We start from the raw sequence: 21,264 nt of genomic DNA, 5'->3' as shown, positions 1-21,264 counted from the left end.
TCCAACTGATGTTCTCAGTATATCATGCAATAAGTAACTACAAGTTGCTCTGAGTTACTATAAGCCACTGGTTTTTTTCTCACCCTTAACATGAGGCTCCCCCCACCATAGAAACTGCTTTTTTTTTTGATGCCTTTTCAGTTTTAACCTTTTACGTTCACTTTAGTTTTTGGAAAATAAAATGTTTTATTAAAGTATTGGTGGCATATTTAAAATGCTTTTAATAACAAAAATACTGACAAAAAAAGGGAAGCTCTGAAATGATGAGAATGAGTGAAAAGTTGCTGACGTTTTTAAAAACAAAATAACATTTTAGTAAGAGCTCTTTGTTCACAAAGTTTTAGCCATCTTTGATCTATGTTAGTGATATGCAGATAAAACTCCTGTATTACTTGGAAAATTTTAACCTCTGCACGTGTTTAGGGAAATGAGTAGCAGAGCACACTATCAGACTAAAACTACGGGAGCTTCTCATAACCAAAGCAGGGGAACTAAAATTTAGTTACATTCTTGGAGTATGGGGAAACTTCAAAGAACATTTTAAAAATTATTAATGGTATTTCTAGGCAGTTTGCAAAGGACCTGTTGTCATACAGAAAGACAAATCTTAATTGCCCCAGTGCTAATATGAAATTTCATGAACTGGGGTGATAAACTGATTTCCAGTCTGCTTTTTTATAATAGCCTGTCAGTTCTGAAAAGGATTCTGCCTTGTCTGGTTTTTTATCATTTTCCATTCTGGAAACTAATGTATCAAGTGTGATTGCCTAAATAATGGGAATTTCCTCTTCCACGCCAATAAATGAGAATGAGAAAACATACAAATTGTACAATACCACCCCAGTGTGACAGTATCGAGACTGGCTAACCCTTATATAGCTTCTTGTCTGCCCTAACAAATGGAGCAAGCCTGAGCTGCCTGTACTGCAGTATGGTCAGAGAGATGCTAGTTGGAGCAGGAGATGGGGAGCTGTCTACCCTCAGGACTGGAGGGTCTCTGCAGGATGCACCTTCTTGGCAGCATGGCACTACAGCTTAGTTGCTACTTACATCCTAGCTCTGAAAGAGACTGTAGTAGGCCACAGACATTTCCAGCAGAGGATCCAGTCGTAGGAGGCCATTCGGAGAAGCTCTTGTGAGTATCCACATGAGAACTGATGGATTGGCTGGTGAGGCAAGATGTTCCTGCAGGACTCAGGTTCAGAAATTCAAGAGGTGGATCCTGCAGCTGATCTTTTCAAGCCACGGTTCAGACTGCTGTTTAAAAATAAGTCCCAAGCATGGACATTTTTCATCTTGAAAGCATTTCCTCAGTACAGTCTTTCTGAGATGGATTGGTGCCTGATCTGGTTGTTTTCCTTGGCACTAACCAACCAAAACTTTAAAGTAACACCTGTATTAGTATTATTACTGTATTAGTCCAAAGCATAACCTTTTCAAACCAGAACTTGCTCATGTTGTGCAGATCTCAAAGCACAGATGGAGCAAAAGACTGCACAGGCAAATCAAACTTGGCAAAAAGCAAAGTTTTTAGGGTACATCCCCAGTTTCATGTGTGTATTGCATATAAGTTTGCTGGAAAGCACCAGATTTCATTGCATTACCATCTTATGGGTCCTGGCAAGCAGATTCCCACAGTTCCTCTTTCTTTACTGTAGAGATCTCCTGCCCTGCTCTGGAGAAGGTCTTAGCCCAGTGGTTCTCAGTTAGGAGGTTAACACCAGTTCCCCTGTGGTGGTAATTGCTTTGGTTGGTGTTCGAGGTAGCTCAGGCTGTCTTTTGTGGTCAGATGGGGTTTTTTTGCCAATGCACAGCCCCCAAGAGTTTTCTAGGCTTAGTGCAAAATGAGAGGCTGGAGAATAAGCCACTGGTTTACAGATAACAGTCTGAGGTTAATCCTGGTTGCTAAAAAGATGACCAACCTTGTCTGTCTCTTTGTCCTAAGGGATAAAGCTACTGTCATGTTTGGTCTTTGATGTACTTTAATTCCACAAAGCTTTTAGGAAAGTCAGGCCAAGTCTTTCAGTTTTCATTTAAGGGCATTTATTAGCACATAATTTAAAATCTGCCATTGCCCATTTTGGTGTGGTGGGTGGTTTTTTGTTTTTGTTTTTGGTTTTTTTTTTCTTTTAAGAGGACAAATTATTTTATGGCTGTATTTCCTAAATGCCACTGAGGAATCAGACAAGCTCACTGTCATGGTTTAGCTTCAGTCGGCAACTAAGCACTACACAGCTGCTTGCTCACCCTCCCTGCCTCCGCCCCGGTGGGATGGGGGAGAGAATCTGAAGAGCAAAAGTAAGAAAACTCATGGGCTGAGATAAGAACAGTTTAATAATTGGAATAAAATAAAATAATAATAGTAATAATAACAACAACAACAATAATAAATTGTAATGAAAGGGAAAACAGAGAGAGAGAGAGGAACAAAACCCAGGGAAAAACAACAAAAACCCAAATGATGCAACTGCTCACCACCCGCTGACTGATGCCCAGCCAGTCCCTGAGCAGCAATCGCTGCCCCCCAGCCAACTCCCCCAGTTTATATACTGAGCATGATGTCATATGGTATGGAATAGCCCTCTGGCCAGTTTGGGTCAGCTGTCCTGGCTGTGTCCCCTCCCAGCTTCTTGTGCACCTGGCAGAGCATGGGAAGCTGAAAAGTCCTTGACTGGTGTAAACATGACTTAGCAACAACTAAAACATCAGTGTGTTATCAACGTTATTCTCATACTAAATCCAAAACACAGCACTATACCAGCTACTAGGAAGAAAATTAACTCTATCCCAGCTGAAACCAGGACAGTCAGGATACCTGATTAAAACTATGCTGAAAACATTACTGTTTTTAGTCATCTACTCTAAAAATTCTGAATAATGATATCACTGCAAAGCAGCAGTGGCCCACCTGCATGCAGATCAACTTGTGAACTATGACAATTTTCAGCTTAGTGTATTATCGTAAAGAGTGTATCAAATATCCTTTGGGATATGAAGTCCGTCACAGGACTGGCTTTGGCAGTAAGAGTTTCAGCCACATGATTTTAACCTGCTACTACACATTTCTTAGAGCCCTGGGACGTAACGTATTACAGTCCTGCCCTGAAAACATGCCAGCAAGGAACTGGATTTTCAATTTCTGTAATGTTTTGCAGGTGGGAATGAAAGCAGAGCCATAGCTGATACAGATTCTCTCCTGGATGTTCTAGAACAGTTTGTCCAGTTCTACAAGTTTGAAAATGGAGCACATAATAAAAATGTATTGAAGGAAGATGCAGTTAAGCGATTTCTGAAACTTCTGTCTTCTGTGAAAGGTACAGCGGGTTCCCATTTCTCCCTTTCACAAAACTTAATCACTGTGAAAAATGTGTTTGATGCTGACATATAGTTTTTGGTCTCTTACCCTTCCTTCCCTTCCCTGTTTCTGCAACTGGTATTACTGGACCACTGTGCTTTTACTTATTTTTACTGTTGTATTTTGCACGTAGGACCACTGGAATATGCACAAAATTTCAGCATGACGAAATCAAAATGTTCAAACTTACTTGGCTGTCAGCATCAGGACAAAAAGATGAAAGCATTGCATTTTGCTGCTCTGTACTTTCAATTTAACGAGTTCATTATTCTGAAATTAGTTTACAGTGATTTTATTATGTGGTTTGAGTGAGTTATGTTGTCTTAACTGTCTTGCAGAAATCCCTGAAGGGGTGGTTTGCAACATCTCCCATGACTGTGCTAACAGCTTCATAAAACAGTTGCTGGAGAAGCAAATGTGGCATAAAGTTTTGCTGCTGCTAACAGGGAAAGCCAGTGGGGAAGACACGTCAGGTGGAGGCCTCTTCAAAAACTGCAGTCTTTCAGATGTTGACATTGGCAACGTTATCCAACAGTGTGACAGATCGGATAAGCAAGTGCATCTCATAAGATGCTTGATTGAACAAGGAGGTGAAAAACTGTGCAATATTAATGTGTTATAAGAGGTCCGATATTTCATTTGGCATGTTTGGAGCAACATAGTTTCAGAAATACCAACACGTGTTTTTTGTGGCTCTGTATAAGTGCTTGTTGGAGTGCAGTCCATTGGCTGCATCCACTGCATGCGACATGGGGAAGCTAGTAAGGCTATGTGGCATGGAAGATGTTTTTCAAATGAAATTTGGCTGTCAGGGTTGGTAAAAGGTAAAAGGCCAAAGATTATTGCTGCTTCTTTGCTTGTAGTTTCTTTGGGTTTTAATTTCTCTGTCTTCAGCCACAATATTATCCTGATAGAAATTGTAACCCACAGTCTTTGGGTTCAGTCTGTTGTTATGTTACAAGTAATTGACTACTTCGGTGATTTCAAAGGCATGACCAGATGTCTTCTTTTTCTTTTTTTAGCTAGTGTGGACATCATAATTTTTCTTGTTTTGCATGAGGTTTATTCCTAGGATTACTCTAGCATTTTTCATTTCATTTTATAACTTGACGTTAGCTATAAATTATGGGCACAGTCCTGCTGCAGCCTCTGAGTGCCAGAGGTGCAAGGAGGCTTCTTGTTTCGGTCAGTGAGTGACTGACTTGAAGAAGATATGTCCTGGCCTTTCTGTCTTCCTATCACAACAATGGGATACCAGAGGAGATTCCGAAGATTTTCTTAGTCAATAACTCTTTAACAGATACTTGTAAAAAGCTGACAAAAAAAAAAAAAAGTTGCCTGCTCAGCAATCGGCATGTACCTTAATCTGTTTAGAACTTTCTGTAGTTTGCAGATCTGGCGTATGAGATTTAACCCCTGATATTTTTCATGTCCTTCACACCAGCTCTGCCAGATGGGATTGGAACCAACTCTGAAATACCACTGCAAATATGCCTCAAAAAGAATTATTTTGAACTGGTATATTTGCTGCTGACCAAAGGTGCAGATCCTCGAAATGTCTCCATTGTGCAAGGAGATACTCCTTTGCATGCTGCAGTTTCCATCTGTTTACATAATAGAGGTAAGGCTTTTGTGTGCCTGGGCCTAGGGGACACAAAGAGGTCTAGCAGACGTGCACCATTCATTTTCATAGCAACTGCTGAAAACATCCCTATTTCTTACCTGTCTAGCCCACTGCCCCTTCTGCTGCTGTGTACTGATGTGATAGCAGAGGCAGCAGATCAGGATGTTTGACTGTGTCTCAGCCCCCAAAGTTTGCAGGCCAGAGGATGCACACCAGTCTTTGTTAAGCGGATGTGTTCTGCTTTCTGGTTGCAGTGGCTGGGACTATAGGAGTGTTAATGGTGGCTCAGGTGACCAGGGGAATCAAGCAGCTGTAATGTCTCCATCAGTTACTGTTTTGTGAACATATTCTTGATTAATCAAGCTGATTTAGAAAGGAAGGCTCCTCTTTGAAACCCTGTAAAATGTGTACTAGGTGGGAATGAAGTAAACGGGAAGGATCTAGGAAGAAACAAAGGTAAAGGCAGAGCAATGGCAGCAGACTTGGAAGGAAATCCTACAGTGACATCTGAAATCTGTTTCCCAGTTTTTGTTCAGTTGTCAATCAAGCAAAGTTTTGTTCAGAGGAGGAGTGAGTGAGAAGACTGTAGGGCTTACATAAAAATGTGAGAAATTCAGATAAACTATCAAATTAAGCCCCAAAGTCAGGTTTGATTTTAAATTAAGAAAAAAATGCATTTTTGAGTTGAAGGATTAAAATAATTGAAAATACTGAATTTATTCATTTTAAAGCACACACATTTCATATAATAGATTAATGAAGTATTTAATCGATTAATGAAGTATCATTTAGAGAGATTAAAAGCATAGATACTGCCAGTTGTAAATTTTAAAACAAAAGATTAAGGACTTCAGTGACAATATCTTCTTTTAAGTATTTTTCACTGTGTGAAGTTTTTGAGGTAGAATTTCTTTATAATGATTTTGGTGTGTCACTATTTTACAGTTAGGAAAGAAATGTTTCACATATATTTTCTGGTTTAAATCACATATATTATCTGGATTAAATCCAGAAAGCTGTAGAATATCTCTTTTTTTTTTTTTTTCCCCCCTGGAGAGGTATTGAACTAATCTTATTTTGTAGGAAATTGCTTTAGGGACCTCAGATATTAGGAAATAATTGGCATTTGCCACAGGTTATTTTAGTAAACCAGTTACCTGCAGCAGATTACTTCTGGGTGGCATATTAAAATGAACCAAATGACCCCAGAGCAGTACCCAGAGCTGCTGCTTGTCCAGATGACCAGAGTCACCAGCCTACCTTGGGTAGCAGTCAGGGCTGATATTGGAAGGTGAATGAGTCTGTCTGCACCTGGGGCTTAAAAAAGGAATTAGAGTGGTGCTACAGGAACAATTGCAGCACTAGGGATTTTTAAAGCTTTGCTGCCATTGCTGTTTTACCTGGATATTAGAAAAGCTCAGTTCTGAGCCATTTCAAATAAGCATGTTTTACAAACATGAAATGTAGATTTTTTTCTTTTGAAAGCAAACTGATTTTCATTTAATAGCTGCAGAAGAGAAGTATTAAAAATTGTTGGCCTACAAAAGCAGCCTTGTAAAGCAAGTGATTTTTTTGTATGTTCTCTTGCTTTCAGGTGGCACTGGTTTAAACATCCTGAACTATCTACTTGATCTCTTTGCTTCAAGACCTTCTGACTTTCCATATCTTAATCCAAACATACAAGACGAGAATGGAAATACAGTGATGCATATTATTTTTCAGAGCGGATTTTCAAAACAAGCTAAGAGAATAATAGATTCATTGGCAAAATTTGATATTAACTTTAATATAAAAAACAAATTAGGAAGAGATGTGAAACATAGAATTAAAAAAAATGACCCACTGCTACTTGCCTGGAATAATGCTGCACTGGAGAAAAAGAAGTACCGGCAGGATATGGCAGGGCAGTTGGTTAAAACATCTAAGCCGGCTCCAGCCTCTGAGATTTCACAGCCAAAGAGCACAGGGTGTTCTTCATCTGGGTCCTCATTAAAGGCATCATCTGGCAACACAGCACATAAAGATTCAAAAACCCCGTGTTCTGTAAAGACAAAAAAAGATCAGTTGGTGAAGCAGGAAACAGAAAGCATAAAGAGCCCTTTAACACTGCAGGAAAGTCTAGCGCAGGCAATCACAGCTTTAATTCAGCAATTGAAATTGAGTGATACCCTAAGAAAGGATCATCCTCTGGTACAAAAGCCATCTTCAGCTCAGACTAATTTGGAAAAGGGAAAAAGTGAGTCCTTGCAACCTTGTGGAAGCATAGCTTATCCTGAAGGAAAAGGGGATAATTGGGAGAAAAAGAAAGGAGCAGAGAAATGTAGTATGGCTCTGCCTAATGGAGAGGAGGAAGAACCAGAGGAAGAGAAGGGGAAGATTCTGGATATTGAGGCATATGTGGAGGAGTTTGATAACATGACCTGGGAAATAGAGTGCACTCCTGAAATGCTGAAGACGTTGGGCAGCAAAGCTATGCCTCATTATCTGAAGACTAAAACTATAATGACAATTAAGCAGCTTGGCAATGGGGAATGGACCAGGGGCCTTCAGAAGCCACTGAAACACTTGAAAGCTGATATCCAGCTGTATGAAGCCAAGTTGGGCAAAGGTGCAAGAATGCTATGGGAACTTGCAATTGACTTTTCTCCTCGTTGCAGTGAGAGTGCAGAGAAGATTATGGAGGCAGAACAGACAAAAAATCTTCCAGAAAGATCGGGTAGAGTTTACACGGAAATAATCAGAATTTGGGCCATTGTTCTTGACCACTGCAAGCTGAACCGTGTCTTAGATAATATATGTATTTCCTACAATCGTGGTTTATCCTGCATCTTGAGGAAAAAGCTCAAGGGCATAAACAAAGGACATCAGAACCACAATATGACAGCACAGAAGCGCATTCCATGTTGTTATGTTGAAGACACAGAGGCAGAAAAATCGAAAGAACATACCATACCTGAGTATTTCCCTCCAGCCAGTGCAGCAGAATTGGAATACAATATAATGAAATTTCACAGCTTCAGTACTAACATGGCGCTTAACATTATAAATGATGTACATTCCTCTGTTGAATACCCTTTCCGAGTTGGGGAGTTGGAGTACGCAGTAATTGATCTCAATCCAAAGCCCATGGAACCAATCATTTTAATTGGGCGAAGTGGGACAGGGAAGACAACTTGCTGCTTGTATAGGCTTTGGAAGAAATTCTATTCATACTGGGAAAATTCCACCTCAGCAAATGGTCCTCTGCTGGAGAGGCAAACATGGCAGCAAAGACAGTGCAGTGAGGTTGAAAAAGTTAGCTTAAAGAAGGAAGAGAGTGAACTAAAACAGGACAGTGATGATTCGAGTGAGGAGCAGGTAAGCGACGAGCAAGGCCAGGACAGTGAGGATGAAAAGGTTCCTGCGGGCACAGCTGGTGCGGAAATGAATTCATGTGATGACCACGAAGAAGACCAAATGTGTCGTGCAGAAGCATCAAACACGCTGGAGCACCTGCACCAGATCTTCGTGACAAAAAATCCTGTCTTGTGCCAAGAAGTTCAGAAGAATTTCATTGAACTTAGCAAGTCTTCCAAGGTAACCAGTCACTTCAAGCCTCTGGAGCCAAATGTTCACAAGCTACAAGACATTAAAGATGAAAATTTTCCACTGTTTGTCACCTCCAAGCAGCTGTTGCTGTTACTGGATGCATCCATGCCTGACCCATTTTTTCTGAGAAACGAAGATGGAAGCCTTAAAAGAACCATTGTTGGTTGGAGTCCTCAGGAAGACTTGGTGGTACCAAATTGGCAAGATGAGGATGAAGAAGGTAATGTTGAAGCAGAACGTGGTGATGACGAAGGAGCTGCAGATGCATACTCTAGGGAAAGTGATCCTCGGACTTTTGTGACTTACGATGTATTTGCAAATGAAATATGGCCAAAAATGGTAAAAGGTAAAAGCTTGTACAATCCAGCACTGATTTGGAAAGAAATAAAATCATTTCTGAAAGGCTCTTTTGAGGCACTGAGTTGCTCTGGGGGTAAACTTACTGAGGAGCGGTACAAAAAACTAGGTCGAAAGAGATCACCGAACTTCACAGAAGAGAGGAGTGAAATCTATCACCTCTTTTGTCTTTATCAGCACATACGATCGCAGAGAGGTTACTTTGATGAAGAAGATTTGCTGTATAATTTATCTCAAAGACTCTCAAAGCTCAGGGAGCTGCCGTGGTCCATCCATGAGTTTTATGGTGATGAGATACAGGATTTCACCCAAGCTGAGCTAGCACTGTTAATGAAATGCATCAATGACCCTAATGCCATGTTTCTAACTGGTGATACTGCCCAAAGCATAATGAAAGGAGTTGCTTTTCGGTTTAGCGATCTGAGGTCACTGTTTCATTACGCAAGCAAGAACTCCATGAACAAGAAGCAGCGTGTTAGAAAGCCAAAAAGGATATATCAGTTGTACCAGAACTACAGGTCCCATTCAGGTAGAGTAACAAATTTGTTTATGATCTGAGCCTGTGCTCTTCAGATGTCACTAGTGATTGAAATTTTCTACTGGCCAATTCAAAGCATCTTTAAGCAGCCTGTTTTTTTAAGAGATCAGATGGTCAGCTTTTTCTGACATGCAAATTCTGTATTTTGACATCTCAACTGGAAAACCAAGAATGAACGTTTTTTAAATTGTCATTTTTTGAACACTCATGCTTACTGCATGTTTTGACTGTATTTGTTTGAAGGAAAACTTAACAAATAATCATGCCCATTTCTGTTGTCACATCCCCAAACCACTAGACTTCACAGCATTGGTGTACTACTTCTGCTTTTCTTATTTGTTTCTCATTTGACCTTCACTTTGTGAGGACACTGCTAAGCCTTTGTAGCATGGTTTCTGATCTTTACAGACCCACGACTGAGGTCCACTCAAAATGGCAGAAACATAAAGTGGACCTTACAGCTTCTCTCTTCTCTGGCTAGTGTTTTTGTCATGAAATTTCTTGATTTCAAAATTCTAACAAAATCTTTTAAAAGTGTGTTTGCGAGAGAGTATGAGATGGTCAGACTGAAGTTTAACATCTGTATTCTGCTTATTACAGGTATTCTCCATTTAGCATCTGGAGTGGTTGATTTGCTTCAGCATTATTTCCCAGAATCTTTTGATCGCCTTCCTAAGGACTGTGGTCTCTTTGATGGACCAAAACCTACGGTCTTGGAGTCCTGCAGTGTTAGTGACCTAGCAATTCTGCTGAGGGGCAACAGAAGGAAAACACAACCCATTGAATTTGGAGCGCATCAGGTTTGCTTTTCTTAGGTATACGGCTTTTTGCAGATTCTTCCAGCTCTGTTGCTAAATCATCATTTTATATGGACTGCCCACAACTTTCTTTTTTAAGCCCTTGTATCTCACTGATAAATTATGGTTTTTAAACTTAGAAACCTTCATTGTGTTGGTTTGTGTTTCTTCTTAACACGTCAGGCTCTTCTGTTCTTTTTTGCATCAGGTGTTTCCTGTCCCATTCCTTTCTAACTCCAAATTTTCTTAGACCAGATCTATGACTGTCCTCTCATACCACGCATTTGTCAGTCTTCTAGTGGCAGCTTTGTGGCCTTTTTTGCAGAGTGTGCTGGAATGTCTGTGTTAAATGCTGTCTGGTTTGGGGAAAGCTCTTGCATTATCATGATGTCTGTATGCTCTCTCTATGAGGCTGTTATCTTTTTTTTGCTTCCTAATATATTATTTTCATTAATGTATTTTATGACAGGTGGTATTAGTGGCAAATGAAACTGCAAAGGAGAAGATACCTGAGGAACTCAGTTTAGCACTTGTACTGACAGTTTATGAAGCAAAGGGGTTGGAATTTGATGATGTACTCCTTTACAACTTTTTCACAGATTCAGAGGTATTTAATTCTTATCCATTTTCTGCATTTTTTGTTAATGTCTTGATTTTACAAGTGGTCTAATTGGCTTTCCAGCTGGGGAAGGATTCATTGTTTTCTCTGAAGATGGTTGGTTTCATCACAGTAGAAAACAGAGCTCATAGGTTTATGAGTTAACGCTTCTTCCCTTAATGCTGCATTTTCCTTCAGACTGGCTGTTGCGATTTAAAGGAGAGCCTTGTGTTGCCACACAACAGCATGCACACACACACATGCTTCTGCTACTTGTCAAGACTACTGCACTAGCTTACAGCATGTCCCTACCAGCTGCTCCCTGTTCAGGTCAGAGCAGTTGGTGGAGGGACACTCCATCACCCTTACATACCCTTTGTCTTACAGCGGGGTTCTGGGTTCCAAAAAACACCTTAGACCCCCTGCTTTGCATGACCACTCTGTTCACTGTGCGATTTTTTTGGTGTGCTAGCTCATAGACTTGAAATCATTTGTCTGCCCCAGACAAAATGAAACAGAATGATTTTTCTTTTTTAAATTAAAAGCTTAGTAAAACAATTATGTTTAGAATCAAATAGTGTGTTATGTGTTTGGGGGGAGGGAAGGGGGTGTGTTCTGTAGCTATCCACAGCTTAGCTCCAGAAAACTCATTCTGGTCTAGTTCAGGAGTTGTCAGAAAACAGGGTGGTCTTTATAGTGGAGACCATTGCCTGTAGAATGGCCTCGGTTGAAGAAGGTGTTTTGTTTTGTACTTTTTATGTACTTCATTTTCCCCCTTAATGGTTCTCCAGGGAGCTCAGACCCTGCCCCTTCAGAGTTTCCTGTAACTCTGGACCTGGCAGGGGTGTGGTTCCTGAGGCTCCTCGCAAAGAGCTGTCGACCGCAGAAGCCTCACTGTTGTTGCTGGAGCATCACCGAGCCCCCCGCCCCCTCCCCACCCCAGCCAGGCAGTAGGCAGCATCCTTACTGAACATGCCTGCAGACACTCGAGAACGCCCACAACTGAGTTGCTCTGCAATTAAACATTCAGTGTGAACATCTCTGTTGCAGGTGCCCTCTGCCTCTAGCCCTCAAAACAGTGTCTTGGATGTGGCTTTTGGTGGATGAAAACCACAGATGTATAAAGGAAAACAGGGCAGCTTACTGGTGACTCTTCATAGAGGCTAGCAGACCTTATGTGGCAAGGGTGGAAGGAAGGAATTTGAGGTGAATGACCTTAAATCTTGCTTACTGAGATGTGGGGACAGTATTAGTTGTCATGATAGATTTCTCAAAGTTGATATGTTTCTGGTGATGCAAGTTGTTGTCAGAAAAATAATCAACTAATAGCAGAATCTGGAGTTGAGTGTGTTGAGCATTTTAACTCAGCTAGACTAATGTATGTCAGGCCTGGAGAACTGTTCCCGTCTAATTCTTCCATTTTCCTGTGAGTCATGAGCAATTGAGCTGATTTGAGCAGTTAAACAAGCAGGCAAGAAAGAAGCTCACCCTGAGGTTTTCTAGTTTTGAAAAGCTGAATCTGTGAACTAACTGTTGTAAACACAGCAAATGTGGCTGTGTGCTGTTTGTAATTTGTTGGGTTTGCTTGTCATTGGCCTTGAAAATGAGATATGAAATGAATCTTGTTTCATGAAGCAGGTTTGAATGAAGACTCAAAAAGGGAAGAACTCCAAACCCTCAAAACCCTGCAAGCTGTTGACCAAACTGATACCATTAGCTGGTTGTCATTTTGTAATCCATGACAGGCTTAGGAGTGTTTTGACTGATGTTTTATTGCAATCTTAACTTCAAAATACATTTTGCAAGAAAACGTTCCTTCATTTTTTCCCCTTAGGAAGACAGTTAACCTGTATCAGGTTGCTTAAAGCTTGGAACTATATGTGTATGTATATATATATTTATATAGAAAAAAATAATTTAAAAGAGCACTATTTCAGCCTTGTTATGATTATTTTTGAGTTTGTGTCAGAAACTTGGCACTATGTAATCAGGTTTCTATTAAATACCAAAAAGGGGGAAAAATGAACACAACTTAAAATATACTTATGATTTTCTGGGTTGTTAGTTTTATGTGGCATCAGGAAGCTGCAGAAAGGTGTGATCAGGACCTGGCACTTTGGCATTTGTTACATGGCATGAGAGTGCACACCACCAATCTGCTGCCACACTTAAGATATGCTTAAGCATGTTTGTGCACATTTGTAGAAATTCGTCACATGTACATAGGTCAGAGTCCAATATTCTCTGACCACGCTTTTTTAGATATTCCACATGAGTATTTTTTGCTCATCTCTGAGCCTTCTTCCAAGGGGGGTGTGTTGGCCAGTGACATTCCAGTCCCTGGCTCAGACCAGCACTAGCGATTACTGGTGGTGCACAGTGAGCTTAATACATTCATCACATGAATGACCAGCCGTCTTGCCTGTGCACAGTGAGGGTGAGAATACATGCCTGAATGGGATACCGGTGGGTCCACTTCCACGGCTTCAACCCTTTTTTTTTGTCCATGGCTGTGCCCGCCCCTTCCCTCCCCCCTCTCCCTGTCACAGTTTACATAAGCAGTGATGATTGCATGCCAAAGATGATGTACCAAATGGCTCTCTTCTTAATCCACTGCCTTTTCCTGCCAAGGCAAGTGATCTGGGCCCTGTTCAGAGAACTGCCTCTTCCGCACACCAACCAAGGGACAGCAGCCACTTGCCTCTGCTTGTATGGATCCTGCTTGCTCCAAGTCTCCTTGGTGCTAGAGGGATGAGGTTCAGTGAGTTGTGGGCCAGCTGGCCTACAACTCACTGAGCTTGGCAGCTGCCCGTCCTGACCTACAGGCTCAGATCTAGCCAACATGTCTTAGATAGCAGATTTTAGCATGGCAGTTTGCAGCTCACGAGCGTTATTCCACCACTATTTACCTTTCACTCTGCCCTGGGCTGGCAGAGAGCTGCCTGGCCCAGCAGACAGCACACCCCCACAGTGAGTCTGCCTGTTGCAGTATTGGGGTTTGTAGGAGAATCCTCGGCCTAGGACTAATCCTGAAGCCTTGTCCATAGTGAGGGTAACCTGATTTTCTCCTTTTCCCCATAGATGGGTTATCCATTCTAGGGGTGTATCTCCAGGTTTAGCTGAAAATTTATAGTCCACCCAAGGAGGTTTTCATGTTTAATACGAAATTTACTTATTTACATTAGGCGTTGCATGTGATCTGGATTTAGATGAGTAATACAGCAGTATCCTGAAATCACAAGGCAAGCATAATATAACAATGGCAATATACAGCAAAATCACAATACAAACATGATTCCCATTAGCAGTCCTTATATGCTCCACCATCGTGATGCTGGACATCCCCAGTCGCTGGGAAGTAATACGTAGCTTGAAGCCAGCTCAAGCCAGTTGCACTCTTCCAGGTTTGTTTTATTTGTTGCTCAGTTTTTACACACTCTGGGCTGAGCCACGTATTCACTTCCCCCATGTTGGTCTGGCTGGCTCAGGAGGACATTACTCTCTACTAGCTATTTCAGGGAAAGTTGTTTATTCAGCCTAATGACTGCCTGGTACAGCTGTGTATCTCAAACGAAAGTTACCCTCCAGTACCACTTGTATTGAGATGAAGTTCAGCTTTCTTGATGAAAATTGGTGGTCATTCTTTACATTCTTCCCTGAGATAATTTTTGTTTTCCGCCCATCTCCTCTGAGCCTTCTTCGCTTGTGGGGGTGTGTTGGATGGTCACAAGATATGACCTTATTTGCATACGTGGGCAGTAGTGATTGTTGCGTACAAGTAACCTCATTCTCTTGACATTTTAGGCTAGCAAAGAATGGAAGATCATTTCTTCTTATACACCTGATTCAGATGTGCAAGTGGGAAGCAAATTGCTAATCGAAATGCCTTTAGAGGATGCTACTGGTATGCAGAAAAGAACTTTTAATGTAGAAATGTACAAGGTGAGTTCTTCATAACATTGGGAATAAGAAGGATAAACTAAATTCTTAAATCTTAGAAGTAGGGGAATTTATTCAAGAAATACTTTAACCCTGTAGTTCCATGTTTACCAAGGTTGCTTTATCTTTTTGGTGGTTGTTCACATTTGTATAATATAATACTGATTTTGAAAGATAAAAATATTTTGCAAATGTAATTTGATAAGAGAATAAAAACTATGTGTAGTAGACTTTTAGGTATATTTACAGAACAGTGATGGTTAAAGCAAACAGCAAATCAGCTTGTCAATATTTATTATTACTTTAGTCTGGTTTCAGATAGGTTAAATTAAGGAATTTATTCTTTACCTACCTTAAATTAAGGAAACTTCTTAGAATCTAGTGAGTCAGATATTTTCAGGATTGTATGGTAAAAAACTGAGGGAGGTGAGGTGACCCAGGTCGAGGGAGGTGATTCTGCCACTCTACTCTGCTCTGGTGAGACCTCACCTGGAGTACTGCGTCCAGCTCTAGAGCCCTCAGCACAAGAAGGACATGGAGCTGTTGGAGCGAGTCCAGAGGAGGGCCACGAAAATGATCCGAGGGCTGGAGCACCTCTCCTACGAGGACAGGCTGAGAGAGTTGGGGTTGTTCAGCCTGGAGAAGAGAAGGCTGTGGGGAGTCCTTATAGCAGCCTTCAGTACTTAAAGGGGGCCTATAGGAAAGATGGGGACAGACTTTTTAGCAAGGCCTGTTGTGACAGGACAAGGAGCAATGGTTTTAAACTAAGGGAGGGCAGATATAGACTGCATTTAAGAAAGAGGTTTTTTTTACAATGAGGGGGGTGAGGCACTGGAACAGCTTGCCCAGAGATGGTAGATGCCCCATCCCTGGAAACATTCAAGGTCAGGTTGGATGGGGCTCTGAGCAACCTGATCTAGTTAAAGATGACCCTGCTCATTGCAAGGGGGGTTGGACTAGATGACCTGTAAAGGGCCCTTCCAATCCAAAGCATTCTATGATTCTATGATTCTAAATCAGTAATTATACGTGCAAGTGATTCGAAGGAAAATGGACTGTCACGCCTGCAGCTGCTAGGTTTGCTGTAGCAGTAGTTGCATGCAAATTAGCTGGACAATGGCTTATGTAATTGAAAAATCACATTTTTAATATTTAGACTTGCTTACTTAAAGATATTTTCTTATCTGTTACTCATTCTGTATATATTCTCTGTTTTCTTATAACTACAAAGTATGTTTCTTTTTAACCATTTAGCTCATCTGGCATTTCTTTTATTTTATTTTGGTGTGTTGTTTTTTGGGTTTTTTTTGGTTCTGCTTCAGATGCTGAATGGAGAACTAAAGCAATTGTATACTGCCATTACAAGAGCCAGGGTCAATCTTTGGATCTTCGATGAAGACAGGGATAAACGGGCTCCAGCTTTTAAGTATTTCATTGAAAGAGAATTTGTTCAGGTTGTCAAAACAGATGAAAAGAAAGGTAAAGTTATCCTAAAACTTCCTTAAAAGACTGTCAGACAGGACAGCCTATTCATGCTTTCTTGCTTTTAGGCTGTGTAATAAAGAAGGTTAAATTCCTTGATCCCTCTAACAGTATGCATTGATAACTGCCCTTGCAAATTTCCACTGATTTCAGTGGGTCTTATTTCTTTTGGCTGTAAAGATCAGTTGTATATGTTAATACATAACTTAATTGCTAATTCATTAGTATAATTTTTCCTGCACAGTAATGAAGCCTGTTCATAGAAAACCATCCCAGCTGAAAGAGATTTATCGACTGAAAGAGTTTGGTTTCTGTAAAGACAGTGGATTTACTCAAAGTTTTGTCCAAAAGCCAAGCACGATTTTTAAAGGTCTTTCAAAACCAAACCCAACTTCTTGATTTTCAGTGCTGATTTTGAGAGGGATAAGAGGTATTTAACTCATAGTTACCATTACTGGTGTGAGCACAAATCTTAAAGAGTTTGGAACATTATGAGATGTTAATGCTTAGTTTTGGTACATGATAAGTGATTTCTGTTCTTTACCCGTTCTAACATAAAATTATTACTCCTGACCTTCTAGACTTAGACGACAGCATGTTTGCTAAAACTTCAACTCCAGAAGAATGGATTGCACAGGGAGACTACTATGCTAAACATCAGTTCTGGGAGGTAGGAGCATATGTTTATCTGAAATAAGGATTCTTGTCTATTCTGAAACCTTTTTCTTTTTCTTTTGCATCTATAAAATTATCTGTAAAACTTCAGTTGCTCTGTAGCAGTGTATCTTAGTTTGTGGTTTGTAGTTGTGTAGGTGTCTACAAACTACTTGTAAATGACTTGCAAGAAGTAGGGAGAGCAAGTCTGTTGTCTGTAATCTTAAATTCACTACCTAGAAATTTGCAGTCCAGTGAGGGGAAAAACATTTTAATGCGCACAAATGAAAGATGATTGGAAAAAACAATTATTAGCAACAACTGGAATTGGCTGGAATTTGTGAATCTAAACCACATGCTTGACAATATCATTACACAGTACTGTAGGAAAACGAAAACCTTTTATGTTTTTTTGGACAGTAATTAGGGATGGATACAAAACACACATTAAGGAACAGCATGTAAGAACCAAGGGAGCACTAAGAAAAACGCAGAAAGAGTAGCAAAATGTTGGTTTTGTTCCCTTACTATTTAAAGAACATGGAGATTTTACAGTCTTTTATTTCCAGATTGATAGTTAATACAATCCAGATAGGAGATGACAGTTAATGGAACGGAAGCAAAACCCAGCCAGGACAACGACAACAATGGATTATTCTACAAGGAATTAAGGGATATTTCTAGATCAACTGCCCTTGTCCTTATGGGTGATTCTAACTTCCCAGACATCAACTGGGAATATCATACAGCGGATACAAACAGGTCCAGGAAATTTCTGAAGCACGTTGAAGATAACTTCTTGGTACAGGTACTAAGGGAGCCAATTAGCAAAGGTGCCCTCCTAGAATTGTTGTTTGTAAACAGAGAGGGACTCGTGGGCAAAGTGATGATTGGTGGCTGTCTTGGTCACAGTGACTGCCAAATAGTTGAGTTTCAAATAGTTGGCAATAGGAGAGATACTGCCAGCAAAACTTCAACCCTCGATATGGGGAGAGCAGACTTCGGGCTGCTGAAGGAGCCAGCTAGTAAGGTCCTCTGGGAACCTGCTTTTGAAGATACTGGGGTCCGTGAATGCTGGTCACTTTTTAAGAGCCCTCTCTTAAGAGTGCAGGAGCAAGCAATTCCAAGGTGTCAGAAGTCAAGCAAGCGGGGCAGAAGGCTGGCTTAGCTGAGCAGGGATCTTCTTCTAGAATTTAGGCAGAAAAGAAAAGTGAGTGGACATTGGAAGCAAGGACAAGTGACACGGGCAGACTACAGAGACACTGTTTACCACCGTAGGGAGAAAATTTGTGCAGCCAAAGCTCGATTAGAGTTCAAGCTGGCCAGCACTGTGAAGGACAACAAAAAGGGCTTTTTTAAATACGTTAACAGCAAAAGGAGGATCAGAGATAGCATTGGTCCATTACTTGATGAGGTCAATCATCTCACAAATAGGGACGTAGACAAAGCAGAGACGTTTAATGCCTTCTTTGCCTCTGCCTTTAACACCAGTGACGGGCCCTGGGACCCCTGGAGCACTGTGTTGGAAGACTGTGACTGGGGGGAGATGATGAAATCCCAGCCAACCCTGAACTTGTTTGAAACTTGCTGCTTCAGCTGGATGCGCATAAATCTATGGTGCCTGATGGGATTCATCCCAGAGTACTGAAAGAGCTGGCCGATTTTATTGCAGGACTTCTCTCCATTATTTTTCAACAGTCTTGGGAGTTTGGAGAGGTCCCAGTCGACTGGAAGCTGGCAAATGTCCCAATATTCAAGAAGGATAAGAAGGAAGACCCTGGTAATTACAGGCCTGTCAGTCTCACTTCAGTGCCTGATAAAATTATGGAGAAGGTTATTCTGGGAGTTATTGAAAAATACTTGAGAGACAATGCGGTCATTGGTCATAGCCAGCACGGGTTCACAAGGGCAAAGTCCTACTTAACCAGCTTAATTTCCTTTTATGACAAGGTCACCCATCTAGTTGACCAAGGGAAGCCAGTAGATGTGGTGGTTTTGGATTTTAGCAAAGTTTTTGATACTGTCTCTCACAATATCCTTCTGGACAAAATGTCCAGCACACAACTAGACGAGTCCATAATACATTGGGTGAGCAATTGGCTGACGGGTTGGGCTCAAAGAGTTATAGTAAATGGGGTTACATCAGGCTGGCGGCCAGTCACCAGTGGGGTTCCCCAGGGCTCAGTTTTAGGGCCAGTGCTCTTTAATGTTTTTATAAATGATCTGGACACAGGAATCAAATGTACATTAAATAAGTTTGCTGACAATACTAAACTAGAAGGAGCTGTGGACTCCCTCGAGGGCAGAGGGGCCTTACAGAGATCTGGATAGACTAGAGATCTCGGCAATCACCAACCCTATGAAATTTAACAAGAGCAAGTTCTGGATTCTGCACTTGGGACGGGGTAATCCTGGTTGGACGTACAAACTGGGGGACGAGAGGCTGGAGAGCAGCCCCGTGGAAAGAGATCTGGGGGTTTGGGTTGATGACAAGTTGAATATGAATCAACAGTGTGCCTTGGTAGCAAAAAGGGCCAACTGTGTCCTGGGGCGCATCAAGAATAGCATAGGTAGCCAGTCGAGGGAGGTGATTGTCCCACTCTACACTGCACTGGTGTGGCCCCACCTCGAGTACTGTGTGCAGTTTTGGATGCCTCAATATAAGAAGGACATCAGACTATTAGAGTGTGTTCAGAGGAGGGTGACCAAGATGGTGAAAGGTCTCGAGGGCAAAACTTAGGAGGAGCGGCTGAGGTCACTTGACTTGTTCAGCTTGGAGAAGAGAAGGCTGAGGGGTGACCTCATCACAGGCTACAACTTCCTCAAGGGGGGCAGCAGAGGGGGAGGGGCTGATCTCCTCTCTCTGGTGACCAGAGAAAGGACATGAGGAAATGGAATGAAGCTGCATCAGGGGAAGTTCAGACTGGATATTAGGAAAAGGTTCTTCACTAAGAGGGTGGTTGGTCACTGGAACAGGCTCCCCAGGGTCACGGCACCAAGCCTGTCAGAGGTCAAGGAGCGTCTGGACGACGCTTTTAGTCATAAGGTTTAGTTTTAGGTAGTCCTGCAAGGAGCAGGGGGTTGGACTCGATGACTCTTATGGGTCCCTTACAACTTGAGATAATCTATGAATCTACGACATAAAATTTTGGATACTTTTTTTGATCGTGGCAGAAGGAAGGCTTCCATTTTTTGCTGATAGCAACATATAATTTTTTCTATGGAAAATAGATATTTATAACAAGGCAAAAATTAAAATAATCTGCTGCCACTATACAGACAGTCTTTATCTCCCCTTGAAAAAAAAGGCAATTTCCTAAACAGAGAGAAAAGTGTTTAGACAAAAACCACACAGCTGAGAAAATTTGATCTTGAAATCTGAAATGTATTAGCTATATTATCTGCTATTCTGTTTTCTTTATAACCCTGATCTTTGCTTATCATTGCTACATTAAGAAGAAATTATCTGGTGAATTTGGCAGTTCTAAGAGTGGCTCACAATGTGCAATTTCCAAACAGAAGCAAATACTAAATTAATGGATAGAATAAAGAAATAATGGTGTTGCAGAATGAGCAAGGTGATAATGAAGCAAACCTTGCTAGGGACATGGTAACTCCCAATGCTTCTCTTTAGCTTATCACAGAAAGGGCCTGGTATGGTAAAAGCATGAATAAATGTTCCATGTTTTTCAATTTAACTTTGCACACATTGGTTTTCCTAACTTTTATTAATAGAATTTATGTGGCAGATGCCTGGCGACTTACCAATTAATGGTTTAGGCCATCATTCAAATTGCATGAACTATTTGTTATATCAGCCTACCAGGAATTTTGCTTTCACTACTTCCATGTAAAACACTGTAATTAAAATTCTAATTGTGATAGTCACATGTGGACTGACTTTAAAGCTTTTCTTTTTGTCCTAAAAATGTACTGCAATGTTTTACCTTTTCCTTTTTCCAGGAACCCTGCCAGTCTTTCTGTTTTTCATTACAGTGACTGTAAAATTAAGTGTTGCTTTTATGTGATAACCCATGGGCTGGATGCACATGTGTGAATGCTGTGTATGATTTCACCCCAGGTGGCAGCCAAATGTTACCAAAAGGGAGGAGCAGCTGAGAAGTCAAAACTGGCCCTGGCACATGATGCCGTTATCAAAGTGCACTCAAAGAAAAGCAGCCCCAGGTAAGTGTAAATGCAAATGAGTGAGTGTCATTCTGTGGTGCCAGACCTCATGGGTGTGTACAGGGGGAGATTCCCACCACAGTTGTGGGACTGGACTGGAAACATTGGATGACCACGCAGGTGACGTGTCTTCACATCTTTGTCTGT

General features: G+C 41.2%; 1 protein-coding gene across 1 annotated transcript in view; it reads left to right on the top strand.

The window, feature by feature from the left end:
- Window positions 1-21,264, top strand: part of TRANK1 (tetratricopeptide repeat and ankyrin repeat containing 1) — a 60,364-nt gene that overhangs the window by 27,097 nt on the left and 12,003 nt on the right. The window contains exons 10-19 of the mRNA XM_075493447.1: window positions 3,156-3,314; window positions 3,694-3,945; window positions 4,800-4,976; window positions 6,574-9,453; window positions 10,063-10,262; window positions 10,729-10,866; window positions 14,662-14,799; window positions 16,119-16,275; window positions 16,860-16,948; window positions 21,014-21,117. Coding sequence (XP_075349562.1) covers window positions 3,156-3,314; window positions 3,694-3,945; window positions 4,800-4,976; window positions 6,574-9,453; window positions 10,063-10,262; window positions 10,729-10,866; window positions 14,662-14,799; window positions 16,119-16,275; window positions 16,860-16,948; window positions 21,014-21,117 — 4,294 coding nt within the window. The remainder of the gene's footprint in view (window positions 1-3,155; window positions 3,315-3,693; window positions 3,946-4,799; window positions 4,977-6,573; window positions 9,454-10,062; window positions 10,263-10,728; window positions 10,867-14,661; window positions 14,800-16,118; window positions 16,276-16,859; window positions 16,949-21,013; window positions 21,118-21,264) is intronic.

This window comes from Mycteria americana, chromosome 2 (assembly GCF_035582795.1).
Source record: "Mycteria americana isolate JAX WOST 10 ecotype Jacksonville Zoo and Gardens chromosome 2, USCA_MyAme_1.0, whole genome shotgun sequence".
NCBI lineage: Eukaryota > Metazoa > Chordata > Aves > Ciconiiformes > Ciconiidae > Mycteria > Mycteria americana.
Note: the sequence above shows the minus strand (reverse complement) of the source record. Positions and strands in the feature narration are given on the sequence as shown.